Source organism: Meles meles, chromosome 10 (genome assembly GCF_922984935.1).
Source record: "Meles meles chromosome 10, mMelMel3.1 paternal haplotype, whole genome shotgun sequence".
In the NCBI taxonomy this organism is placed as follows: Eukaryota; Metazoa; Chordata; class Mammalia; order Carnivora; family Mustelidae; genus Meles; species Meles meles.
In genome coordinates this window covers 82,262,772-82,288,801 of record NC_060075.1, presented here as the reverse complement: position 1 = coordinate 82,288,801, position 26,030 = coordinate 82,262,772, and the positions used below count along the sequence as shown (strand labels likewise).

The window sequence follows — 26,030 nt, the reverse complement described above, 5'->3', positions numbered from 1 at the left end:
GGGGTAGGGGGATAGGAGAAGAATAAATGAAACAAGATGGGATTGGGAGGGAGACAAACCATAAATGACTCTTAATCTCACAAAACAAACTGGGGGTTGCTGGGGGGAGGTGGGATTGGGAGAGGGGGAGCGGGCTATGGACATTGGGGAGGGGAGGCGAACCATAAGAGACTATGGACTCTGAAAAACAACCTGAGGGTTTTGAAGGGTCAGGGGTGGGAGGTTGGGGGAACAGGTGGTGGGTGATGGGGAGGGCACGTTTTGCATGGAGCACTGGGTGTTGTGCAAAAAGAATGAATACTGTTACGCTGAAAAAATTAATAAAAAGGGGAAAAAAAATTATAAATCAAGATAAAAAAAAAAAAAAAGTGACTTGGGTAGATACAGAACCACGTAAGGAAGAATACGCTTTCCTTATCAAAGTGGCACGATATCTTTTTCTCACAATATGGGAGAAGCTAACAGATACTAGAAATAAAGAAATATTAAGTCTGGTCCTTACATTCTATTGGATACCTACTGAGTCACTGAGCACTTACCTGGGTAATACCGGGCAAGGCCCGTGGCACTGCCAAACACCTGCCACAGCAATGAAGGGTCTTCCTCTCGATTTTTTTTGAAAACTTCATCTAAGGCACTTGTCCAGTTGAGTTCATTTAACACAATCGTGGCTGATGGGAAAAAAAAAGAAAAAGAAAAAAAGGAAAAATTCAAATTTATTATTACTATCTGAATCCATCATTTATTTGCCAAATAATGTTACAGCTTTTCATCAGCTTATCTCTGAAAGTGCTCTAACGCGATGCTTGTCAACGGGTTTAGACAAGGAATTATTTCTCCAGACAAGTTTTTAAATGACGGAAGCCATGTTGACCATCTGGGCTGGGTAGCTCTTTGTTGTGGGAGCTATTCTGTGCTTTGTGGATTGTTTCGCGGCGCCTATGGCCTCTACCCATTAGATGTCAGTAACCACCCCCAGCCACCCACCCCCACCAGCTGTGATAAGCACCATGTTCCCCAACATTGTCGGAATACAAACAAAACCGCCCCCAGTGGAGAACCACTGTGATACACAGAACAGGCCATAGCAGCTCTCCCGGTTGAGCAGGGGCGGGGGGAAGCATACCTCCCCTTGAAGCAGCTCAGTTCTGAAGAAGAAACGTACCCAGTGCCTCAGGACAGAGTTTAATGGTCACACTTCCCTCAACTACTGATGATTCTCTGTAACACTCTAACATAATTTGGTCCTTACGGGAATGAAAAAAAAAAGATGTTTGCCATCTAACATAGTCTGTTAACTGTGTTTACACAACAACAAATGTATACATCTTGACAAAGAGAAAATTCATTCAGAGGCTTGACAATACCAATGCTAGAAATCCAAAGCAGCTGATGCTTTACTACTACCTTTGTTTTTTAAGATTTTATTTATTTATTTGACGAGAGAGATCACAAGTAGGGAGAGAGGCAGGCAGAGAGAGAGAGAAGGCGGGGAAGCAGGCTCCCTGCTGAGCAGAGAGCCTGATGCAGGACTTGATCCCAGGACCCTGAGATCATGACCTGAGCTGAAGGCAGAGGCTTAACCCACTGAGTCACTCAGGCGCCCCTTTACTACCTACCTTTGTGAGCAATGGTTCTTTTTCTCTGGTTAGTTCAATTAAATATTAGAGAATGAGTCTACTAACGGCCAGGCCACAGATTTTGATTCTTACTTACAACTACTGATTGAACTTGGACAGGTACTAAAAACATTTGCCATCCATTATAATGAAAGAGAAGCTACCATAAGGTGGGGTTTAGTGTATCATTATGGGGCTCCGTGATCAGAGCATCTTATTTCTAACACAGTGAACATTTACTTAGCTTAGAATATTATTTTCCCTTTACACAAAAAGATGACATACATCATCTCACATCTTTCCCTCCCCCCCTTTATATGGAATATATATATACCATGCCCCCAGCAGATCAGGAGACTGGACCGCTGTGCACTTGAGAATCTACGGTCAAGCCTAAACAGTGGAAATGCGTGTGGGATAAGGACTGGAGATACTGCTTAATTTCTATTTTCTGGGACCACAGCAAATGAAGGAAGCAAATGCAGTCAAGGTTAAATCACACCCAGTATTCTGTAAAGGTCAAAGAAACAAAAGAATTTCTAACAAGAAAGATGCACAGCATATGTGTTTATATTTCTAAGCTTATCATTAAAAAAAAAAAATGAAAACAAGGGTACTGTGAAATTGTCCTGGGACCGGCATCCAAATGCATTTCTCATTATTGAGAACTAACAAGATTTCCATCTTTATGGATGTGATTACGTGCAGAAAGATCAGTTGTGTGTGTGAATATTCATGAGCTGGGTCAGATCCACGGTGTGTCTGAGATACTAGTGAATTTATATTCAAAAGCATGATCCAATGAACATTAAGTGACCCATTATATAAAAATTCATATTCACACAGATAACCTGAACTAATACTATTCATGAATATTTATAGTTATATACAAAACATCACAGAAAAAGAGGAACATTGTACTTTTCTTTAAACATTCATGAATTTTACAGTAATATTCTACTGAACAAATAATCATGTTTATTTATGATTCAGATACACTTTATTAGTTGCCAATCTACTCCAGCTATCTCTTCAATTTCCTTCACTCTTTAATTCACATCAAGCAACAGTTGATATCTAATTATTTTTAATAAAGTTTTATTTGTTTTCAAGGCTGCTAATTGTTTTCTTAGTTTTATTTGAAAACAACTACTAAATATCAGGCTTTGATATGCTGATTGTTAATTATACTTTAGGTACTGGGGGGGGAGTCAAGCTCTGAATTTTTTTTTTTTTAAGATTTTATTTATTTATTTGACACAGAGAGAGATAGCAAGAGAGGGAACACAAGCAGGGGGAGTGGGAGAGGGAGAAGCAGAATCCCTGCTGAGCAGGGAACAGGAGGTTGGACTCCATCCTAGGACCCTGGGATCATGACCTGAGCTGAAGGCAGACGCATTCTTATTACGGTGATGGGTCTGAAAGTTGGCAGTTTATGTATCTGAAAATTCCTTTGCAGATAAGACATTAATGAAGTAGGTATCAAAATGTTTTTCTCAAAACTTGTTCATCTGCAAATGAGCCAGGGACTTTAAGAATCTACAGTAATAGGCGCCTGAACGGATTTTAAGTTCCATTCAAATGAGAGAAAGGGAACTGTTTCTCTGTCAGATGTGCAAGGCTTAATCCCAGATTAGGGCTACAGATGCTTCCATTTGCCCTCCTCTGTTTATCAAGATTTTCTCAGTGCCAGCATTATTCTGTGAGTCATTATCTTTACTTGAACATCCGAAGCAAGAAATCCAAAGCAAAGAATCTGTTGCCGGAGTGCAAAGTTAGCTCCTGTCTTTCTTCAGAGAACTTTAGAGAGACGTTTAGAGAGAACAATCATACTGTTCCAATTCCTGAAAATGCCAAAACGACAAAGTAAAATAAATTGCTTCATTAGAAATTAATTTTTTCTCAAATTATACTGAGCAAGTTAAAAATGTATTAAAAACAAATGTAAAGCATTAAAGCCAACCGGAAAGTATGAATGCATTTTAGACCCCTCTTGGCTATTTGGCTGTATTTTCCTGATCCACTCTATGTGTTACATTAGACTAATACATCTATCTTATTTTAGTTTCTTAAACTAGGCTCCTAAAGTGAACAAACTTTTATCTGCTTAACCTTATAAAATTAAATAGCTTTTCCAGAATCATTTGGGGTCTCATCTCTCTCCATTTCTATGCCATCAGCATAACTCAGGCTGCACAATACTGAAATAACTGGGTAATCTGCAGATGATAGAAGACTGAAACTAGGGGCGCCTGGGTGGCTCAGCGGGTTAAAGCCTCTGCCTTCAGCTCAGGTCATGATCTCAGGGTCCTGGGATCGAGTCCTGCGTCGGGCTCTCTGCTCAGCGGGGAGCCTGCTTCCTTTCCTCTCTCTCTGCCTGCCTCTCTGCCTACTTTTGATCTCTCTGTCAGATAAATGAATAAAATCTTTAAAAAAAAAAAAAAAAGATTGAAACTAATGCAGATTACTGGCCCCGGCGAAATGGAGTTTATGTCATTTCCGGAATCGATTCTCTTGCCCTGCTACTTCCATTATAAATACCTACACTTTTTTTTTCTTTCTTTCCCTCTCTCTCTCATTTAAATTCCTAAGTAGAATTTATATGAATTTCTATTCTACTTACGAATATATATATACATTCATAAGTAGAATAAGACTTTACTTAGGAAGATGTTTTTAAGTAATTCTTCTGGCACAACTGTGTAGAAAGCCTGGTGCCTTAGAAAAGTTAAAAGTTACTGTTAGATTTTTTTGTTTGTTTCGTATTACCAAGTGTTTATGTGGTTGTGCTGTGCCTTTCTGTCCTCAACCAGTATTTGCAGTCTCTTCCTCTTCCCTAAGACCATAGTACTTAAAAGATATAAAACATAATCTTTTTATGATAAAAAAAAAAACGAGCCCAAATACCTCAGAAAATTATTTTCAACAAATATTACTGTTCAATAGGAATATGAAAATATATTGTTCTTTCTGATAAAGACTCAACACTCGAGTAATTGTGGCATCCTGACTCACTAAAATTCAACATACTTTGTTTGCCTTTGTCATTGTATATTACCAAGACTTTTGAAAGCAATTACTTTTCTGTAAGTCGCAATCTTTATTTGAATGTCTACACCAAGAAACCAAAATGCAAAGTATTTCATCTAATTGCAGAAATGATGATACAAATTGGTAGCCAAAAAATATTTCATATAGTTATTTCAAAATAAATTATTTTTTAAGAAATCCTGCAATATTTCTTGGCCCCAAACAGAACTTCATGCTTTTAGTCAGATATACTTAAGAACACAGATAACAGCTCTGCTACTTTTCAATAGGTTTAACAATATTTAAGTATCTTATTTCATATTTTCAATTACACATTGTGTGCGTATTGCATTATTTAACATATGCTACATTCACTCATGCCATTTTACTCACTGCTCTCTGCAACCTTCTAATGTTCTCCATTCACACCAAATTTGAATTTCTCGGTTGAACAAATCTTACAAGCACAGGAGTGGCCTACATTTTTTTTCCCCACTGTGGAAGACGAACTGGTCTACAGTGATCTAGCCCTGAACCTAGTGCCAATTACTAATGAACTTAACTAAGTGTCTTATGGCTGCATGAAGAGTAAAGTTCGTCCTCATTTTATGACCACTTCTAAGAAATGGAGATTTTTATCTTTGTAAGAGTGTTTTATTCTGGGGAAAAAAAAAAAAAAGTCTTTTATAAATATGCAAGGGTAAGCCTGTTAGAAGCCATGAATGCTGAGAAAGTCAACCTTGACTCGGGCCTCTATTCTGAATGGTATGACAGGATTTCACTGTTAATTGATTCAGAAGGCCAAGCATCCATCTCTATTCTTCCTATAGTTAGTTTTCAAAAGCATGGCCTTGGTGTTCAGCAATTCTCTTTCAGAATATTCTATTGTTCAATCTGGCTTCTCAAGGGAACAAAGAAAAATCTAATTTATAACAGGACAAAAGAAGTACCTTACATTTCCTCCTAATTCTTCTAAGATACAGGACTTAAACCTACATCACACTTATGACATGGATTATAGAATCATTGACAAATTCTGAATCCCATTTTCCTCCACAAATTTCAACCCAAACAGCGTTGCACGACTGCTCCCATTTAAGTTTGAAGACATTTTCCTGATTTAGTCAAGGTGCAAGGCTTCATCATGCTTTCAAAGCATCATATGACTATTTGAAACACCTTAAGATTATTTGTAATGCCCATAAATGTCAACTGCATCTTTCAAATGAAACAAATAGAAGCTAGTAAAAATAAAGAAAAAACATAGTAAGATTTATTCAAAATATAAAATAACTTTGGTAAGTCTACATCAAAAATGCATTTTCTAAAATACAAGATAGTTTTGACCAGTCTTAGGTAAGACCTATAGATATTAAAGCCATGAAACAAAATAGATACTAAAATTACTTTTGTTTAACCATGCTAAATATGTTACAGTTACATAAGTAAAAAACAGGAGAACTGGTCAAAATGTTTAATATATATTTCCATTTAACTAATAATACTGCTCTATTACAGCCTTGCATTTAGGTAACATTGGTATGGGTTATTTAAACTATAGCCACTGATAAAGTCAGTGATATTTAATTAACCACATACTGTGGCGGAAAGTACATTATGCCATTTAACTTTTAGAATGGCACTTCGAGATACTAATTGTATCTCCTTTTTTATTATGACAAAAATAAAACCTAGGAAAGACTTTCAATTTGACAAAACAAAAAACACAGAGCTTTAGAGACAGCACTCAATTGTGTCCGATTCTAAAATGTGTACTGTTTATGAGCAACCGATGTCTAAGCTTTCATTTGATACGTAGCTCTGATTATTTAAAACTTTAAATATGAAAAAAAATAACTATACTTTTGTAGCACACTGTTTCTCAGTTGAGACCACTATTCCTCCCCGAGGAATAGTCAGCAATGCTTAGAGACATGGTGATTGTCAAGATCCGCAAGCGCCTACTAGAATCGACTGCGGAGAGACCAGGGATGCTCTGACCATCTTGAGGTACACAGGAGGACCCACCACAGACAATTACCAGCTCAAACAGTCAACAATGCCAAGATGGGGAATATTGCTTAATTAAGTACAACTACAAACACAGGACATTAATGCACTTTTTAAAAAGCAATATTGTCCAGGCGCGTGGGTGGCTCAGGCATTAAGTGTCTGCCTTCGGCTCAGGTCATAATCCTGGGGTCCTGGGATCGAGCTCCCTGCCCAGTGCGAAGCCTGCTTCTCCCTCCTCCATGCCCCCTGTGTTTCCTCTCTCCTTGTGTCTCTCTCTGTTAAATAAGTAAATAAAATCTTAAAAAAAAAAAAAAAATCTATTCAATGAATAGTGTCAACACCAAGCCAAAACAAAATTTCTTCAAAGTGAAAGTTAATATAATTTAAAAACACTACTTCATGATAGCAAATTAATACTTTGGGCCATGTTATCATATCCTTTGTTTTGGACAAATTTTCATTTTAGTCTCAAATTCTAAGACACTATTCTCACACCTGAGTAAGTAAGGGTTTCAAAGCCACTTTTCAGTATCATTAAATATCATCCTTCACTACCCCATTTTTGGACATACACAGAATATTACAGTTTTGCTTTATTTTTTCTTTTAATGAGTCAATGCTTACTATGTGATTCTAAACTAAACTGATTTTATCTTCATAGCAAATGTTCATTTCATCCTATAGTACATAAGGTAGTTATTAAAAGTTATATTTAACAGCAGAGCTGAACCAGATGTCACTAATTTTATTCATCATCTCTGTAAAGAAAAATGTTAATAACAAGAAATCCACTGATCCAATTAAGTACACACACAAAAAGAATCCACTTGAAGGACCAGACAGTGTGCATAAATATTAAAATGAACGAATCTTTTCAGTGGATTTGGCTAATGGAATCTCATCTAATCCCAGTGTAAATGAAAGATTAATAAGGTACAGGGAGATTGGAGGACCAAATCTCATCTCTCTAATCATGTCTCCGGCACCAGAATTTACCTCCCACTGGGGGAGGCTGAACAGAAGGCTCCAAAGGCACATGTGGACCCTGATGAGGAGATAAGCCGTATTCCTACAGTGAATTTGGTACAAATATTAAAAGGCCCTTGTCCTTGTCAGTTCTCTAACCTCCGTATTACGGATATTTCTGGCCTTGCTCCCTCTCTCTTTAGTTTCCCATAGACGGAGCACCTGGCTAATGCTCAGAACCCAGCTGTTCTGCTTTAATGAAATCTGCAAATTATGGCATGCATAGAAGGAGCTCAGAAGAAATCCACTTTGTCATTACAGAAAATAAGAATAATGCAAGGGAAATGGAAGACACTGGGATCTAATGTCATGTTTATTAATTGAAGGATTTTAATGTCACTTCCAATAAAATGGTAATTACTTGTAAGATTCTTCTTGGAGGCTTGTAGGGATTCTGCTTAAGAAATATTTTAAGTATAGGAAACAAGAAAAACCTTTGCTTTACCCTTCAGGCATTCTAAGTTTTTCCGTTTCTAGTATCATCAAGACCAAATAAATGATGAGTAACTTCGGTAGCCAAGAGTCTTTATCGCTGGTACAACAGGCTACTTTAATTATTTAACCCCTTGTGTTTCTGTTTTCCTCTGGGGCGGGGGGGGGGGGGGGGGGGACTCAAATACAGTAATGACCCTAGATGATCTGCAGGCTTAGTGTGAACTTCCAACAAGTTTACAACTAAAATGCAATCCATGAACAAGGGCCAGGATTACAATCCTTTCCTCAGCTGCTTAAAAACCTGTATGGTACATATCTCCTTTAGCTGTTCGACACAGATGAAAGATTCCTTCCATGGCTCAGCATATTATTGTAGTCCTGTCAGTTATTTTACTTGAATAGCAACACTCCTTTTATATACAGCAATGAGCCTGTAATTCTATTTATTTTGTAATGAACCCACTTCCCTTCCATCTGCTTTATTTAGAAGCTCTCACATGGAGAGGTATTCTTCACTGGAATCATGTGACTGAAATATTGTCATTTGAAATGTGAAAACATAATGTGTAAATATAAACCAGCAATTTTGGAGTAATTGCCTGAAGACGATCCAGTTTCTCCCAATGATACTATTCCAATGTCATTTTTATCATAAATTTGACTATTTGTAATTAAAATTGTTTTTAAAAAGTTAAATACCTATTACTATATATTTGTCTTTTTATTTCAGTAAACACAGAGCCTGCTAAATTTTGAACAAATGAAAATACCTAAAAATGTCCTAAACATCTTTAATTTAAACTTTTAAAAGTGAAATAAAATATGGGAATTTCCCCCCAAAAATAAACTCTGAGATCATTCAAATGGAGTTGGGAGCCCTATGAGAATATTCAATTAAGACCAAATTTTAAACACCTCAGATCGAGGGTGTTTTATTTTTGTTTTTTAAACACATATAGTATTTTCCTGGTGGGATCCTTTCCTCAAATGCTTAGCATTTATGACTTTTCTATGTGAATATATGTAGTGTAAGCAAAGACTATGCTCACTGACTGTCTTCCCACTCATAGACCCCAGGTCTGGATGCCAGAAGGAACTAACTGACCTTAGGAAAATAACCCTCTCTCAAACCTCCTTTTCCTCACCTGCACAATGGGACTACTGAGAGCGTCTGCTTCACAGAGCCGTGTTCAAGATTACATGAACTTAGAACTCTGCGACTTACTAACTGCACAAGAAATATCTCCACTCATTACCATTATTATCTTATTTACCTCTTAACTGCCAGCATACAAACAATTTTTTAAAAAATATTCTGAAGGGGGCGCCTAGTGGCTCATTTTTTATTTCAGCTCAGATCCTGATCTCAGGGTCCTTAGATCGAGCCCCGCATTGGGCTCTCCCCCAGCATGGACTCTGCGTGACACTCCCTCTCCTTCTCCCTTTGCCCCTCCCACTACTTGTGCACTCGCTCTCCTTCTTTATTTCTCTTTCTCAAATCTAAAAAAAAAAAAAAAAAAAAAAAAAACCCACAAAAATAAAATAAAAATACCTTGATGGAACAATTCTGACGGAGCTGCTGAAACGCTAGGAGGAGAAATTAAAACCTTGTGTTCTCCCCTTGCCTCAAAGAACATTTTCTCTCACTTTGGCCCCAAATTAATGGCCAACAACACTACCTCATCTTACATTACATGAAGAAAAAAGTGTGTTAACTGTTCCAAAACCACTGACATTATAAAAAATGCAAACTCAAAGAAAAAAAATGATATCATTTAATGTACCATGTAATTTGGGGAAGGAGGTAATTTTTTTACTTTTTTATAAACATATAATGTATTATTAGCCCCAGGTGTACAGGTCTGTGAATTGCCAGGTTTACACACTTCACAGCAAGAGGAGGTAATTTTTGGCAACGGGATACTTCCAGCGCTCCTGAAATCAAGCCACACTGGTGAACACAGCCCTGAATACAGCAGAGACACACTAAAATTCTTGTGGGAGAAAGTGTGTCAGATTTAACAGACGTACGGAAGCCACACATGCACACGTGTGCGTGGAGTTCTGAACACACAGTTCTGGTGACACTGAGAAGAAACTGGGGCTGAGAATTACAGACCAAATTAGACCTGGGAAACCCCTTGCCTTAGCTCGCAGACAGCCTAAGTGCACAGGCAATTCAGCATCTACGTGTAAAACTGGACTGAATTCACTAACAAGGTTCATAAAATACTAGAGCTGACTAACAAGACACGGCTGAGGAAGAAGGATAACAAGGCTCCTGGGGAACAGGGTGATGCGGTCAGTGAGGCACGGGCTGCCTGGTGCATAGGGCTTTGTGTCAACCAGTTTCAGAACGAAGAGTTGCCTGGTGATTTTAAGGAGGGAAGAGCAGAGGCACAGAAACATAGAATGTGGTAGCCAGCGGGGAACAAGAAGAGCAATCATTTGGTGGAAACAGCACGCACGGATTTCATAGTGAAAACAAAACAAATCTAAGATATGGAACTAGGTTGTGACAGACTTGTGAATAAAATCAAACATTTCTTCTTTGTTTCTTTTTTTAAAGACTTTATCTATTTACTTGACAGAGACAGAGGGAGAGAGAGAACACAAGCAGGGGGAGTGGGAGAAAGAGAAGCAGGCGTCCTGCCCAGCAGGGAGCCAGATGTAGGGCTCGATCCCAGGACACTGGGATCATGACCTGAGCCGAAAGCAGACGTTTAACAACTGAGCCACCCAGGCGCCCATCTAATATCATTTCTAAGATGTGAGGTTAATATCCTTGTATCCCTGCTTGCACGTGAATAGAGATTTATCCCTATGCATCCAGCATACACACCAGCAGAACCCTTAGGACATACTCTGCTATTTATACTAATAGACATCTACAAAAATACATCAACTGTCAGCTTTCAGGATACTTACATCACACTGAGCATGATTTGTTCAGATTTTAATGTATATGTTACAGTTACTGACACATGAAATTTATATTTATCAATCCTGGCTACTGTGTTGTTCAGCAAATAATTTAATAATGAGTAATTATTTTTTTGATTTTAATAAATCAGTTGTTCAATAATAAATTAATAAATCATACCTAAATATCCCACAAAAGCTTAAATTTATCAAAATCAAACAGGGGAAGAATCTCATGTTATTTTGACATAGTTTTAAAATATAAACGATTCAACACCTGCTCAAAACAAATCATTTCCACGAACTATTAGAAACAGCTTAAAGGTTTTTGATCTGTGAAATGTAACAAGATGGTAAAGGACCAGGTCATGTGTGCGAGCCCCTATGTACTCATCTTCTCTTAGTCTAGGTCCACATTCACTTAGGTCTTTAGCAATAAGCTTCAGAGAGGCTCCCTGCTTCCAATTTCCCCTCCCTTTCACCCATTCCTCCTGCTGTTGCCACAGTGTTCTACTCTGCAAATGCCCTCCCTAATTCTAAGTCTTCAGTTATTCTCCATAAAAGCTGGTCTTATCTGGTTGTCTTCCCAACCTCCCAGTTGGGTCTTCCATTGCTTTTCCATGTGCATAAACCCAAGCTCATTTGAGATCTGCGCCTTCCTCAGAGCAGGCAATGCTGCCACCTGCCTCCCACAGCACTACACATACTGTCTTCTGGCTTTGGACTCGGTCTACCGTGCCCATTTGTCAACCTCCCCCCTTCTCTCTTAGGACAGATGGCATCACCTTCTCTGCGGGGTCTTCTGTGATTTTTTCACCCCATCTGCCCCTCACTTAGCAGACAATAAACCTCCCCACTCTCCTACGGCTCCTTCTGTAAACCTCGATCCCATGCTTCCCACGTTTCACCATCCTTGTTTATTTGCATGCTTCCTTATTATACTGTGCGTTACTAGGGTAGACACAAGGTTCTTTATTTTTCCTCCAATGCCTAGAACATGGTGGAAAAGGTAACGGGATAGGACCATTCTGTGTTTAATAAACAGACAACACTGGGCAAACTGAACAAATGGATTAGGGTTCTAGTTTTTCTGGTAGAAGATGGAGAGAACAGTACCTAGGATATCCAGGGTTGTTAGGAAAATGCAAAGAACGCTACATTTAATGCATAGGAGGAATTCAAGGAACAGTAATAATTAACATGAGTAATTACTCAAAAATAGTTTTAAGTAAATGAAAAACTAAATACATATGTTAATTGTAGTCTCATGTGTTAGGTCATCTTTTGAAGTTAGAAGTAATTTTCAGTAAAGGGTAAAACACTTAGTTTAACCTTCATCATGCTACATTCTAAGCAGGTACAAATGACCCAAGAATTTCTTCTCCTCCCTTCGATTCAAAGTGACAGGCGAGTGCTATCAGCATCTGAACTGGAGGAGTCCCATCACTCTGGTCTTCTCTTCAGCTTCACTTCAAGTTCGGTAATAGATCAACCCCTTTCATATATTTTTGAAGAAGTTGGTGTATACACACCGTAGCCCAGTTATTAGGAAGCCCTTGAAGTCAACAAAAATATCTAAGATATCTAAAATATCTAAAATATCTAAGAAGCTCCCTATTAAGTATCTCCCAATTTGTGTGCTTCCTTTCTTACTCACCGAGTTTCTATCGTACACTCATCTAACAAACATTTATTGAGCTCCTCTTCTGTGTCGGGCACTGATCTAAGCCCTTGAGCAGGAGTTGGCAAATACTTTTCTTGAAGGACCAGATAGGAAAAAATTTTAGGTCTATGGCCCACATGGTCTCTGTCACAATGACTCACATTGAAACCATAGAAAAAAGCTGCCAGAAGCCACACGTTAATGAATGGATGTGACTTTGTCCCCATAAAACTTTATTTACATGGCTCATGTTTTTAAAAAAAGACAAAAAATTGTTGGTGAAGATGTGGAGAAAAAGGAACACTGTACACGGTTGATAGGAATGCAAACTGGTACAGCCACTATAGAAAACAGTATGGACGTTCCTTAAAAAATTATGAATAGAAATACCCTATGCTCCAGTAATTCCACTTATGGATATTAACCTAAAAAATAACAAAACAACAACAACAACAAAAAAAACAGCAACACATAATTTGAAAAGACACATGCACTCCTTTGTTTACTGCAGCATTCTTTATAATAGCCAAGCTATGGAAGGAACCTAAGTGTCCATCAATAAACGGATAAAGAACATGTGGTATACACATACATACATATGTATGTATTTAATATACATAATTACGCACCCATAGAAAAGGATGAGATCTTCCTATTCGAGACAACATGGATACTCCTAAAGGGTATTATGCTAAATCAGACTGAGATTTGATTATGATTTCAGTCATAAATTTTATCTAAAATAACACATTAATATACAAAGAACAGGTTCAAACTTCTATATCCAGATAACAGCCTGATGGTTGCCAGAGGGGACAGGGGCTGGCAAAACTGGATGAAGGAAGTGGAAGATATAGACCTCCAGTTATGGAGTAAGTCACGGGAATAAAACAAACTTACAAAAAAAAAAAAAAATCCAAAGCGTAATGCATACAGTCAATGATAGAACAGTGTAGTGATGTGTGGGGACAGATGGGAGGTACACTTGAGGTGAACATAACGATGGATAAACCTGCCAAATCACTGTGTTGTACCCCTGGAACTAATCTAACACTGTGTGTCAACTATACTCAAATAAAAAGATCTATAAATAACACGGTAATTACAAAAGTAAGTGGTGGGTCGGTGGGCCAGCATGAGCAGGCTCTTTCTTCAGAACCACAGGGTCATTCCCACAGTCAAGCCTTGTAACATCCTAGTAGAAGCCACACACAATAAACACCTGAATAAATAATAACCTATCAGAGTCGTTCAGGGTTGTTTAAATAACTGAAACTGGGGAGGTCACAGAGACTGACTGGGTGACTACGTGAGACTAGACTGTCAGGAATATTCTCTCTGAAGAAATACTTTAAGCTGAGACATGAAAGACAAAGGACTCACCATGGAATGACTGATAGGATATAAAGCATTCTAAGGAGATAATAGACACAATGATACTGACAAATGGGAAATTCAGAGAGCAACAGAATGGCTTCATGATCTAGAACAGTTTTTCAAGGGCAGGAACTCACAACAGTCTCCCTGCAATGCCAAAATATCCCAACAGATAACATGTGTCACAAAAGAATATAGAATAGATTAAAAATGGTTTGGGCACTTTTACTATAATAAATGAAATCCTAGAGAGGTGAAGGTCTAATTCCAGCACTGTATTCAATCATTCAAAAAACATTAATAATCCTTGATGAGGCTCTTGGAATTAAAATCAAATAAATTGTGAAAATTCTTCTCAAGTTACTCTAAATCTAATAGAGAAGACAGAGAGAGAAATCAAAGCAGCTTACATCAAATTTTGCTTTTGGATCCCAGACTCTAACAGTAAACTTGCCTATGAAGCTAAGTAAATGTTTTCCGAGATTCAGAGGAAGGCGTGGTGGTCACTCCTGAGTTCCTGGAGGAGGTGGCAAACACAGCTTCAAAGAAGAGTTGGAGATACGGCAGGAAGGCAAGGGGGTTGATTCAATGATCACCCCATGCGGGGCACAGGGATTTTTGTTGGATGTTGCTTGATTTGTTTTTAAAGAGGCATTCTGGGAGCTGGATGCTCTTCAAAATGATTGAAGGAGGGGGGTGTGTGGGACAACAGGGGCAGATTAGGATTAGAGACACACAGCTATGAGGATCCACAAGTATGAAAAACAAAATATTTATTCTGAGAATTACAGAGACATATAAGCTGATGTGCAAAAGAAACATATCTGCACTTGAGACTTCCCTCAGAAGTTATTATGAAGGCAGACGATATAGATGAGAAGACAGATGTGAATGGGGAACAGAGACAATGAGTACAGTTAGGTTAGTGAGGAGTATAGTGGTCTGAAACCCCAAAAAAGTGGTACACCTGGAGAATGCAAAGAGATTCAAAAGATGAAGAGCAGAGGGATGCCTGAGTGACTTAGTTGAACATTTGACTCTTGATTTTGGCTCAGGTCATAATCTCGGGGTGGAGAGATCAAGTCCTGCATCAGGCTTCACATTCATTGGGGAGTCGGCTTGAGATTCTCCTCCTCTGCGTCTGCCCCTCCCCACCTCTCTCTTTTTAAAAAAAGTAAATCTTTTTAAAAAGAAAGAAGAGTAGAAATCATCTGCAGACTGTAGTGACAGACAATAGGAAAGGGGGGAAAAAAGAAAACTGGTTTTCTGGCTTGGGCTTCAACAGCACTATTAACAAAGGTATGAACATTGGAGCACGGAGGATATTTTGCACAACAGTGAGGAACTCAATTTTAAGCATAATAGGGAGTACCTGTGAAGATATCAATAAAAAGGGTTATCTCACAGGCACTTAGAGAATTTAATCTATAGCTTAGCTATGAAAGCCACATGGAAGAATCAGGTTGAGGAGTCACTGTTTCAGTAACTCCTCAAAGAACTGGTTTGGATGAAGTTCGTTACTGACACCAATAAGCACTATAGATCCTAAGTACTGAAGAAGCTTTACAGATCAAAGAGAGATTGCCAAAAGAAAACAATGTGGACCTCTCATAAACAAGAACATTTTTCCCCATAAAAAGTAATCAGTGAGCAGAATGCTTTATGTCTAAAGTTTTCATTTTTTTCCCAAAGATTTTATTTATTTGTCAGACAGAGAGCAAGCGAGCACAAGCAAGGGGAGATTGAGGGAGAAGGAGAAGCAGACTCCCTGCTGAGCAAGGAGCCTGATCCAGGCCTGGATCTCAGGGTCCTGGGATCATGACCTGAGCTGAAGGCAGACATTAACTGACTGAGCCACCCAGACACCCCTAAAGTTCTCATGTAATGAAAAGCAAAATGTGCCTTTCAAATCTGATTTTCACATCTGCATTAAAATAAATGCACTGAATACAAATTCCATGTATCTATGCATGCCTCACAGTCCATTGAGAGAGGAAATAAAGATACTGAAACCAATAAAAACCCATCATCTAATGCCTTTTTAAAAATTTTTGTTTTAAAAATATAAATAAATTTTGCTTTTTAAAATAGTTATTGACTTAAATCAAGTACCCAGGGACACAATGCCTGCACGTCTTGTATGTAGAACACTGTAACTAATGCTCACTGCGTACTCGGAGAAGCAGCAATTTCCCTTCTGCCTCCCTCAGAATGATGAGGTGATCTGTTCTGCTTTACACTTACAGAGACTCAGGAGACTGAGGCTCGATGATTACATGGGCTTCTAAGACCATAAAGTTCTACCACAGGAGTCGTAGATGTATTATAAAAACACTTCAAATTGCCAAACAGTCTCTTCTCACCATCACTGTGAGGCTCTCTTCTGCAATGCACTTACCACCTTTGACTTTCAGCAATGATTTAAATCAGTATCAGCTCTGAATGCACAAATGCCAACCACCCTGATTCCTCAGAAGGCAAGAGTGACAAGATTTAATTATGGAGAAGCCTACCACATTTCTACTCCGAAAAAGAAAATTTCAATCGGCTTTTCAGGAAAATGTAGTATCAGGAGGTAACAAACAGATCAAGACTTTTTAAATCTTATGTTTCCTCAGACAACATTAGGCAATTGTTAAGAAGAAATAAACTCTATTGAATCTTAAACACACAGTTAACATTCTGATACAAACATGGATGGCTTATTGAAATGGATTTTGCCATTCTTGGCAAAATGTCTTTTCTTTGATATTAATCTTATTCACATTTTTAAAAGAAGCCTGTACTTTCTTGTCACTTTATGTTCTGTATCAAACTGATGGAAGCCAGTATCTTTTCTATTACTTGTCAGTTTCTCTGGCCTTCCAAATCAGTCTGAAGCAAAGCCTTTCGTTTCTTTGATTTAGCCGAAATTCTCTTATATTTATTTTACTAGAGTATCAATGTCACTTTTTTTTTGCCTTTTTATCTGCTATTCATAAATATGACATTGCCAACATTTGGGGTTTAAAAGCAAAAGCCTGTGCATAAAAACATATACATAGGTCAATGGAACAGAAGAGAAAACCCAGAAATAAACTCAAGCATATATAATCAATTAATTTACAATGACGGAGGCAAGATCATGCAGCAGAGAACTGTCTCTTCAGTAAATACTGCTGGAAACACCAGACAACTATATGCAAAAAGAATGTAACTGAATCCTTACCTTACACCATATGCAAATATTAATTTAAAATAGGGATTAGAGACTTGAATGCAAAATCTGAATTTATAAAACTCTTAAAGGAAAACAAAGGCAGAGAGCTCCTTGATGTCAGTCTTGGTAATAATTTTTTGACTCCAACTCCAAAGCTAAGAGCAACAAGAACAAAAATTCACTGGACTACATGAAACTAGAAAGCTTCTGAACAATGAAGAAAATCATCAACAAAATGAAAACATAACTGACTGAAATCAGGAACTTATTTGAATATCATGAATCTGGAAAGGAGTAATATCCAAAATACTTAAAGAACTCACACTACTCAATGACAACAAAAAAACCAAGAAATAATCCAACTAAAACACAGAAAGAGAACCTTAACAGACATTTTTCCAAAGGAGACATGCAGATGGCCAAGAGACAGATGAGAAGATACTCAACATCACTCATCATCTGGAAAAGGCAAATCAAAACTACTGAGATACCACCACACACCAGTCACAATGGCAGGTATCAAGAAGACAAGTACAAGTGTTAGGATATGGGGGAAAGGGAACACTCGGTGTGCCACTGATGGGAATGTAAATTGGTACAGCCACTATGGAAAACAATACGGAGGTTCACCAAAAAACTTAAAAATGAAAAAGAAATTAAAAATTGAACTACCTTATGATTTAGCAATTCCACTTCTGGGTATTTATCCAAAAACAAAATAAAACAAAACAAACAAAACTAAATATGCCAACCAAACAAAACACACAAAAACATGAATTGGAAAAGATATATGTACACCTATGTTTACTGCAGCCTTATTTATAATAGCCCAGGTGTCTTTGGACAGGTAAATGAAAAAGATGTGGTGTGTGTATATACAATAAAATATTTCATGGTGAAATATCACCCAGACATAAAAAGGATGAATGACACCTTGCCATTTGCAACAAAATGGACGGACCTGCAGTGTATTTTGCTAAGTGAAATGAACCACAGACAAATACCAAATAATTTCAATTGTATGTGGAATCTTAAAAAAACAAACAAAACAAAACAAAAAAACCACATGAATGAACAAAACAGAACTCATACAAACAGCAAACAGATTGGTGGTTGCCAAAGGGAGGAGGGTTCGGGGTGGGTGGGAGGGTGAAGGAGATCAAGAGATATAAAGTTTGAGTTATAAATTACGTCATGGGGCAGAATGTACAACACGGTGACTATAGTCAATATTGGATTGCATACTTGAAAGCAGCTAAGAGTGAATCTTAAGAGTTCTCACTACAAGAAAGTTTTTTTTTTTTTTTTTAACTTACCTTAGTGATAGATAACTAGACTTAATGTGATCATTCCACAACGTATACATGTATCAAATCATTATGCTATATACCTAAAACTACTAGATTGTTAGGTATCAATTATAATTCCCTTTTTAAAAAAATGCTTCTGTATTTCATTAACTTTTTTTGAAATTTTTTCTACTTTTTAAAATTACATATCCTTAAAAAAAGTAGCAATACCTTCTAGAAGAAGGCAGGGATGTGTGTTTCTGAGAATCACTATGGGAACCAGGTATTTTTCTATTATCTATTTAAACTCATGTATACTTACAATGCACATAGTCAATACCATTTAACTTATTTTAAAAGTACTTAGTTATAATAGCCCTTCTAGACACTGTCAAAACTCCAAACAAATGTGTGTGTGTGTGTGTGTGTGTGTGTGTGTGTGTGTGTGTGCAAAGAAAAAACATTTTTATGCCTTTGGAAATTCCAAATATAAAGACATTGCCTTTAAACTTATCATTTCTTTGTAATTCTCAAAGCTTCTCCTGAGTGCAAATTTATTCCCTTCCTTCCAAAGATGTGCCCAGTGACCCTTCCACCAATTGGAGCCCATTTTATCATTTTACTATTTTTTAAACCAAATGTTAATATTTCCTGCTACTGGGGTGCCTGGGTGGCTCAGTGGGTTGTGCCTGCCTTCAGCTCAGGTCATGACCCCAGGGTCCTAGAATGGAGCCCCACATCAGGCTCTCTGCTCAGGGGTAAGCCTGCTTCTCCCTTTCCCCCTTCTCTTCCCCCTGCTCATGCTCTCTCTCCCTCTCAAATAAATAAAATCTTTAGGAAAAAAAAAAACCTGTTATTGTCTAAAATTTAGCATCTTTTATTTAATAAATCTTTCACAGGCATTACTAGTTGTTTGAGCATAAAGATGTGTTCTTAAAATTAAATCTTTTCTAAAATTTATGAACATTGTTATGTCTACTTCTAAACAATTCTTTCCCTTAGCTCAGATAAAGTTGACATTTGTGCTATCAACATCAAAATATAGATTACAGGAGGATAATTTTTTTCCTAGCTTAAGGTATTTGGTGTTTTTTGTTTTGTTTTGTTTGTTTTTAGATTGTATTTATTTGACAGAGAGGGCATGAGTGGTGGAGAGGGGCAGAGGAAGAGGGAAGAGCCAACTCCACCCCAGGAGCAGGGAGCCCATTGCAGGGCTCGACCCCAGGATCCCGAGATCATGACCTGAGCCAAAGGCAGATGCTTAACTGACTGAGCCACCCAGGCGCCCTTAGCTTAAGGGGTTTTTAAATGAAATTTCAATCAATGCAGTTTGCTAGAAAAAGTACCTCACTGGCAGGCTGTACATATATGAAATGTATACATATGTGCATTTATACAAAGTAAAATCATGATTAAGATTTGAAATAGTATTTTAAGTATTTAAATTTTCAAAATATTTCAAACAGTTTTGATTTTTCTGACAAATGCATTAGTGTCATCTTTCTAAATAGAGAGCTTAGAAATTTTAAAAACTTATCATTTTTGAAATATATAAGTCATAGTTAAGACCAGGAGTTTATGGTTGTATATTTAAGATACAATGGCATTTAAATATTTGATACTCTTTTACATTGAAATATATACCTTACTATTTATATTGAATACAAATTAAGTGCAGATATAACACATATATAAATATAACATTCCTTCATAGACTCCTATCCTCAGGGACCATTCTTGGTATTTATGATTTTATGAAAAGATTAATTTTGTAGTAACTACACAACATAAACTGAAATGAACATAAAACATAAATAACATAAACATGAAAAGTAACATAAAATGAAAATCTGAAGAAGAAAATAACTATGAACATATACTACTATATGTACTAAAAGAATTTTAAGTTTGAAATTAAGAATGTCTTGGTCACAACAGAATTTTCATCTTTCACTATACCAAATCGTCCTTCTTTATCTTTACTGCTAGAGAAGGTCTAAATTCTGCATGGCCCAAATCTTGTGGATGTGGATAGAAGATGATGGGCCACACATGAGGTCTTCATTATTTCCCCATAAATTCAACAAATGAACACCAATAAAATGCCAAATTAGACACAGAACTCATGAAAAAAAATGAAGACCTAAAAGCGCCAAAATGAAACTTTTAAATAACATAGTTAATCATTACATTGAAAATCATGAAGGCATATACAATCCCAATTTGTCCCACTGAAAACCTTTATTTTTTCAGTTTTCATTAACACTTCCTGATTCATCATAAGACCGAACAGAAATATTTCAGTATTAAATTGATTAAAAAATTCTATATTCTTTCTATATGTATATTCTTTATAGCCAACTAACCCAAGTCAAACTTAAATCTCTTATTTGGAAAAGGTCTTCTAGCCTAGTGATTACAGTGTACATGTTAGTTCAATTATATTGTCATATAACTGTCATCAACAGTCTAATGTCAGTGGGACGGGTTGTTAACATCACATATTTTAATACGTTAGAGTTTTTTTTTTTAAACAAACTGATAAATTAGAGCCTATCATTTCAACATGTAGGATTTATGTATTTTTATAATACCTCAATTTGACTGTTGACTTGGAAATGAACCAAAATATGGATTTAAAACTGTCAGTCTGAAATTAATCTATCATCCAATGTCCTAATAGAGAAGGCTTTGAGTTTTTGTTTTCCCTAAACAGTCATATTTTAAAAATCTGGATTAAAGAAAGAAAAACAGAATAAAAGATTGAAAATAAAAATACCAGTGACATTTATTTTATAGCTGCAGATAAATATGTCTGATAAGGGATTTAATATTTGGTAAATATCAAGCTATAAAATTTATTTTGGAGATAAATTTTGAGATTAAAATTCTGATTTTCAAATATTTAGGGGAAAAAAAGAGTGAAAAGCAGAGGAAGCCAGGTAGTTAGTCATTTTATAAACAGAATGATGGCACAAAAGTAAGATGAAAGAGTACTGTTTTAGAAATCAGGGAGGCAGAACCATAAGAGTATCATTGCCTAGTGACTATGTGACTATGCATGACTATTTACATGCATATACTATGTATAAGATTTTAGTGGGTAAAACATGAAAGTAGTTTGTGTCCTTTCCTCACTCATCCTACAAACCCAGAGCTTATTGTTAGTAGGATCCAGGTACAAGAGGGGATAGTCTTTGCAGCATGCACTCACTCAACACAGGGACTTAGACTGATTCAGGTTTCATCCATTTCCACCCATATGGCCATGGGGAGGGAAGAGAGCTCCAGAAAATCTAATGCAGACATTTAAATTTACCAGCCGAAAAGCCACACACAGCACTACCACCATAACCACTGGGCAGTACCAGTCGAGAACTGGTTGTGGGTAGGACAAGGTGTGATCCTCAATTTGTCTAAAGAAAGAGACTCAGATACAGATGACAACGCCATCTGTACCAAGCTTCGGCCCATAGCACAAAACACTCAAAGCGCATCCGTGGAATGATTCTTTTTAATTTCATTAAAAACATAACATATAAACGAGACAATGATGGCTTCTCTTTTAATTATGATTTACACAGAAGAACACGAAAGGAACAACCTAATAAAAGGCTGTCAGAACTGCCTTTGGAATCATCTGTGGAACATGGTTCCATGGACAAGACTGCTCTGATAAAGGCAGCAGAAAAAGTTGGCCACATACTGAAATTCTCAAAAGATAGAAAGAAAATATTAAAATATTGTGATTATGCTATCATAGGACACAGAGTCCAAATAACTCATCTTTCTACCTAATTCCTAATGCTTACTACATAGCTTATACTCTATGTAGTTTGCTGTAATACTGTCATATACAAAATGCCCATAAGTCAGTTATTTAATAGCCTTAGTCTCATTCTTATATTTTGATTTTCTCACATTCTCTGTATAAATCAATACCAGTTATACAATAAGATCCTTGTAAACTAGTATACATTTATTCATATTTTCTTAGAACACATTAAAACAGACATCATTATCAATCTTAGCATATCCTTTTAGAGAAAAAGAGAAACACTGTATGTAGTGTCCTAAAAGTAAAATATTAAAATACCCAGATAGGTATTGCTAATGCTACTCATTCTTAAGAATTGGCTTTATGGGGGCGCCTGGGTGGCTCAGCGGGTTAAAGCCTCTGCCCTCAGCTCAGGTCATGATCCCAGGGTCCTGGGATCAAGCCCCGCATCGGGCTCTCTGCTTGGCTGGGAGCCTGCTTCCTCCTCTCTTTCTCTCTGCCTGCCTCTCTGCCTACTTGTAATCTCTATCTGTCAAATAAATAAAATCTTAAAAAAAAAAAAAAAGAATTGGCTTTATGGTAGCAAAATATTTTATCAGTTATGCTTAGTAAACTTAACTGAACTTTAAAGATCAAAATCTCGGGGCATCTGGGTGGCTCAGTCATTAAGTGTCTGCCTTTGGCTCTGATCATGATCTCAGGGTCCTGGGATGGAGCCCCTCAGCGGGGAGCCTGCTTTTCCCTCTCCCATTCCCCCTGTTTGTGTTCCCTCTCTGTGTCTCTGTCAAATAAATAAATAAAATCTTTAAAAACAAATAAAGATTAAAATCTGATCAACTCTGAAAATCTACCACTTATTACACAAAAAGACTGCAAATTTAAAACCTCATATTCTTCAAAGTAAATACACTTTCAAATTCAGAGTTTCAGACTCAGTCTATCCATTAAAATACTAAAATCTCAAAATTTGCTGAAGTTCATGTTCTATATGTTCTACATGAACATGTTCTACATGAACATCTACTACAAAGGATATGGTAATAACCTTGACCAAAGAGCTATAAATATAAACTAATCAATATCAAATAATTCTTAGTTCACTGACATTGGAATTTAATTCTATAATTCATTATGTTTTGTTGAATATTTATTAAACGTTGGTTTCTTTTAACTCGAATGAATGAAAAAGAGGATATACAGGTGCTCAATTACATGTTAAGAACTTCCAGAGGACATTATTCAGTAGACTAAGATTAAAATTTTTAAAAAAAGAAAACTTGGGCATAAATTAAGATTTATTTGTTTATTTGGGGGAGAGAGAGCGTGTACATGAATGGGGAAAGGCAGACAGGAAGGGAGAGGGAGAGAATCTCAAGCAGACTCCCTGCTGGGTGTGGAGCCCTACCAGGGGCTCTATCCCATGACCCTGAGATCAGGACCAGAGCCAAAATCGAGTCAGATGCTTAACCAACTGAGTCACCCAGTCACCCCTATTGCTAAGTTTTCTTAGGAAAATGAGGGCTGCTAATATAGGATGTATTTTGTTTTAACACTCATCTAACAATGGTCTGCTTATTTTGAGTGTTTTCTTTTAATCCTCTTAACAGACCTCTAAGGTAAGCACTAGAGGTGTATATCAAAATATTCTCACAAACGTCAACTTTATTTTTGCTAAATCGTTGTTAATTTAAATAGTCACTGGACTACCATTTTCCTCTACCTCTTAATTTTTTTTTTTAAATTTTTGGTACCATTCTCTATTTCTATTAAAGGCTATCCATTGTACTCCAAACTTTACTTCTTAATTTTTTTACCTCAGAAACTTATCAAAATTTTTCAAAAACAATCTACACATCCTTCTGAGAATAAAAAATATCAGATAATAGGGTTAATAAATTTAGACTCAAGATTTTAACGGGACTTGGTTTACATAACACACCATAATAGAAGTGAAATACAAATAAATAACTGATCTGTGACTTCACTACAACTAAAATAAATAGCTTTCTACATTAGAATGATTACATACCTAATGTTTGCATGGTCTTTTAAAATTATAGATGGCTATCACTCAGTTCTATCAATTATATACTTGAGAGAAGTTTCTAAGTCTCAAACATATTGTAGTTCCATATTGTGAATTATATTTTAAATTGATGACAAACATTTTGGTCCTTTCAGGAATTATTTTATGTTTCAAACAGCTATCAATCCTTTTGAATTAAATGTGATGAAAAATTTGACTGCTTTTTAATATGGTAATTATTTTATTTTTTATTCCCTAGACTAGAAAACTGGTTTTGAAACTAATTATAAAAAAGGAATTTTTAGGTCAAAATAACAGAAATAACACATATGCAAAATAATCGTTTGAAAGTTCACATTTAGAAAGTAAGCATTTGTTTTTTTAAAGATTTTACTTCTTTGAGACAGAAAGAGAGTGCGCCCACACACCATCAGGGGGAGGGGAGAGGCAGAAGGAGAAGCAGGCCCTCCACTGAGCAGGGAGCCTGATACAGGATCTATCCCAGGACTTGGAGATCCTGACCTGAGATGAAGGCAGATGCTCAACCAAGTCAGATGCCCCAAGAAAACCATTTGATGAAAAAATGTTATTTTAAATTTGATGATACAAAACTTCAAACAATAAATGACAAAAATACAGAGGAGAAAAGATTTTTTCCATTAACCTTTCCATTAGAAATGGAAAACGGTAGCATGTGTGTGCTGAGAAATTACTGAAACACCACTTTTTCTTGTCAGTTGTTTCTTAGCTTGGGGTGCAGGTGATAAGCAAAGAAAGTCCAAAAATTAGATTATCCTAGAATAAGGATGTTCTTCTATGGTTAAGGATGCCCTCCAATTACAAGAGATTAAAAATTAAAGATTAAAATAGAGAAGTCATTTTAAATATTAAAAAATACCATATAGGGGCACCTGGGTGGCTCAGTTGGTTTGATGACTGACTCTTAATTTGGCTCAGGTCATGATCCCAGTGTCATGAGATCAAGCCCATGCTCCATGCTGAGCAGGGAGTCTGCTTATTGCTTCTCTCTCCCTCTGTCTCTGCCCCTCCTCCCACACATGCACTCTCTCACTCTCTCTCAAATCTTTAAAACAAAATGGAAAAAAAAAAATTACAGATAACGCTGAATACAAGATTACTTTCTTAAAAAAATAAAGCCTTCCACTATTTGTGTAATTCTCCTGGAGTCTTATTTTCCCTATCCTAATTGGCCTAATAATTGTTATCATTTCCACATCCTTGGCAATGATCACCAAGAAAGTATAGAAACAGTGGGTCTTCACAGACTTGAAAGGGTAGTCATGGAACATTTCTTCTAGCATGTTCCAGACCCAGGGAAGAGGGGACAAAAAAGGGCCCCAGTGTCCATGGGAGCTAATCAAGAACTTCTCCCAACTTCCACTTACAATCATTGACACGAAAGAAAAACAACTTTTACACAGGAATGAAATAACAAGCAAGACCTATAATCACTCTATCTTTCCAATGTTATATACCTTAAGCACTATTTTTTTTAAGAGTCACATATTATTCATTAAGTTAAAATAGAACTTCGTTTGCTCTGCTGACAGTAAGTACCGACTAAATCCAATTTTGATACTTGCATAGCTCACAGTCCCTGAACTTTTAAAATACAATCTTTCTATCTTGAGA

General features: G+C 36.8%; 1 protein-coding gene across 10 annotated transcripts in view; it reads right to left on the bottom strand.

The window, feature by feature from the left end:
• CACNA2D1 (calcium voltage-gated channel auxiliary subunit alpha2delta 1) overlaps window positions 1-26,030 on the bottom strand; it is a 502,406-nt gene that overhangs the window by 139,756 nt on the left and 336,620 nt on the right. For all 10 annotated transcript variants that reach the window (XR_006820510.1, XM_046020734.1, XM_046020735.1 and 7 more), the window contains exon 7: window positions 540-671. Coding sequence is in view for 9 of the 10 variants with exons in the window: in XM_046020734.1 (XP_045876690.1) it covers window positions 540-671 (132 nt within the window). In the remaining variant the exon portion in view is untranslated. The remainder of the gene's footprint in view (window positions 1-539; window positions 672-26,030) is intronic.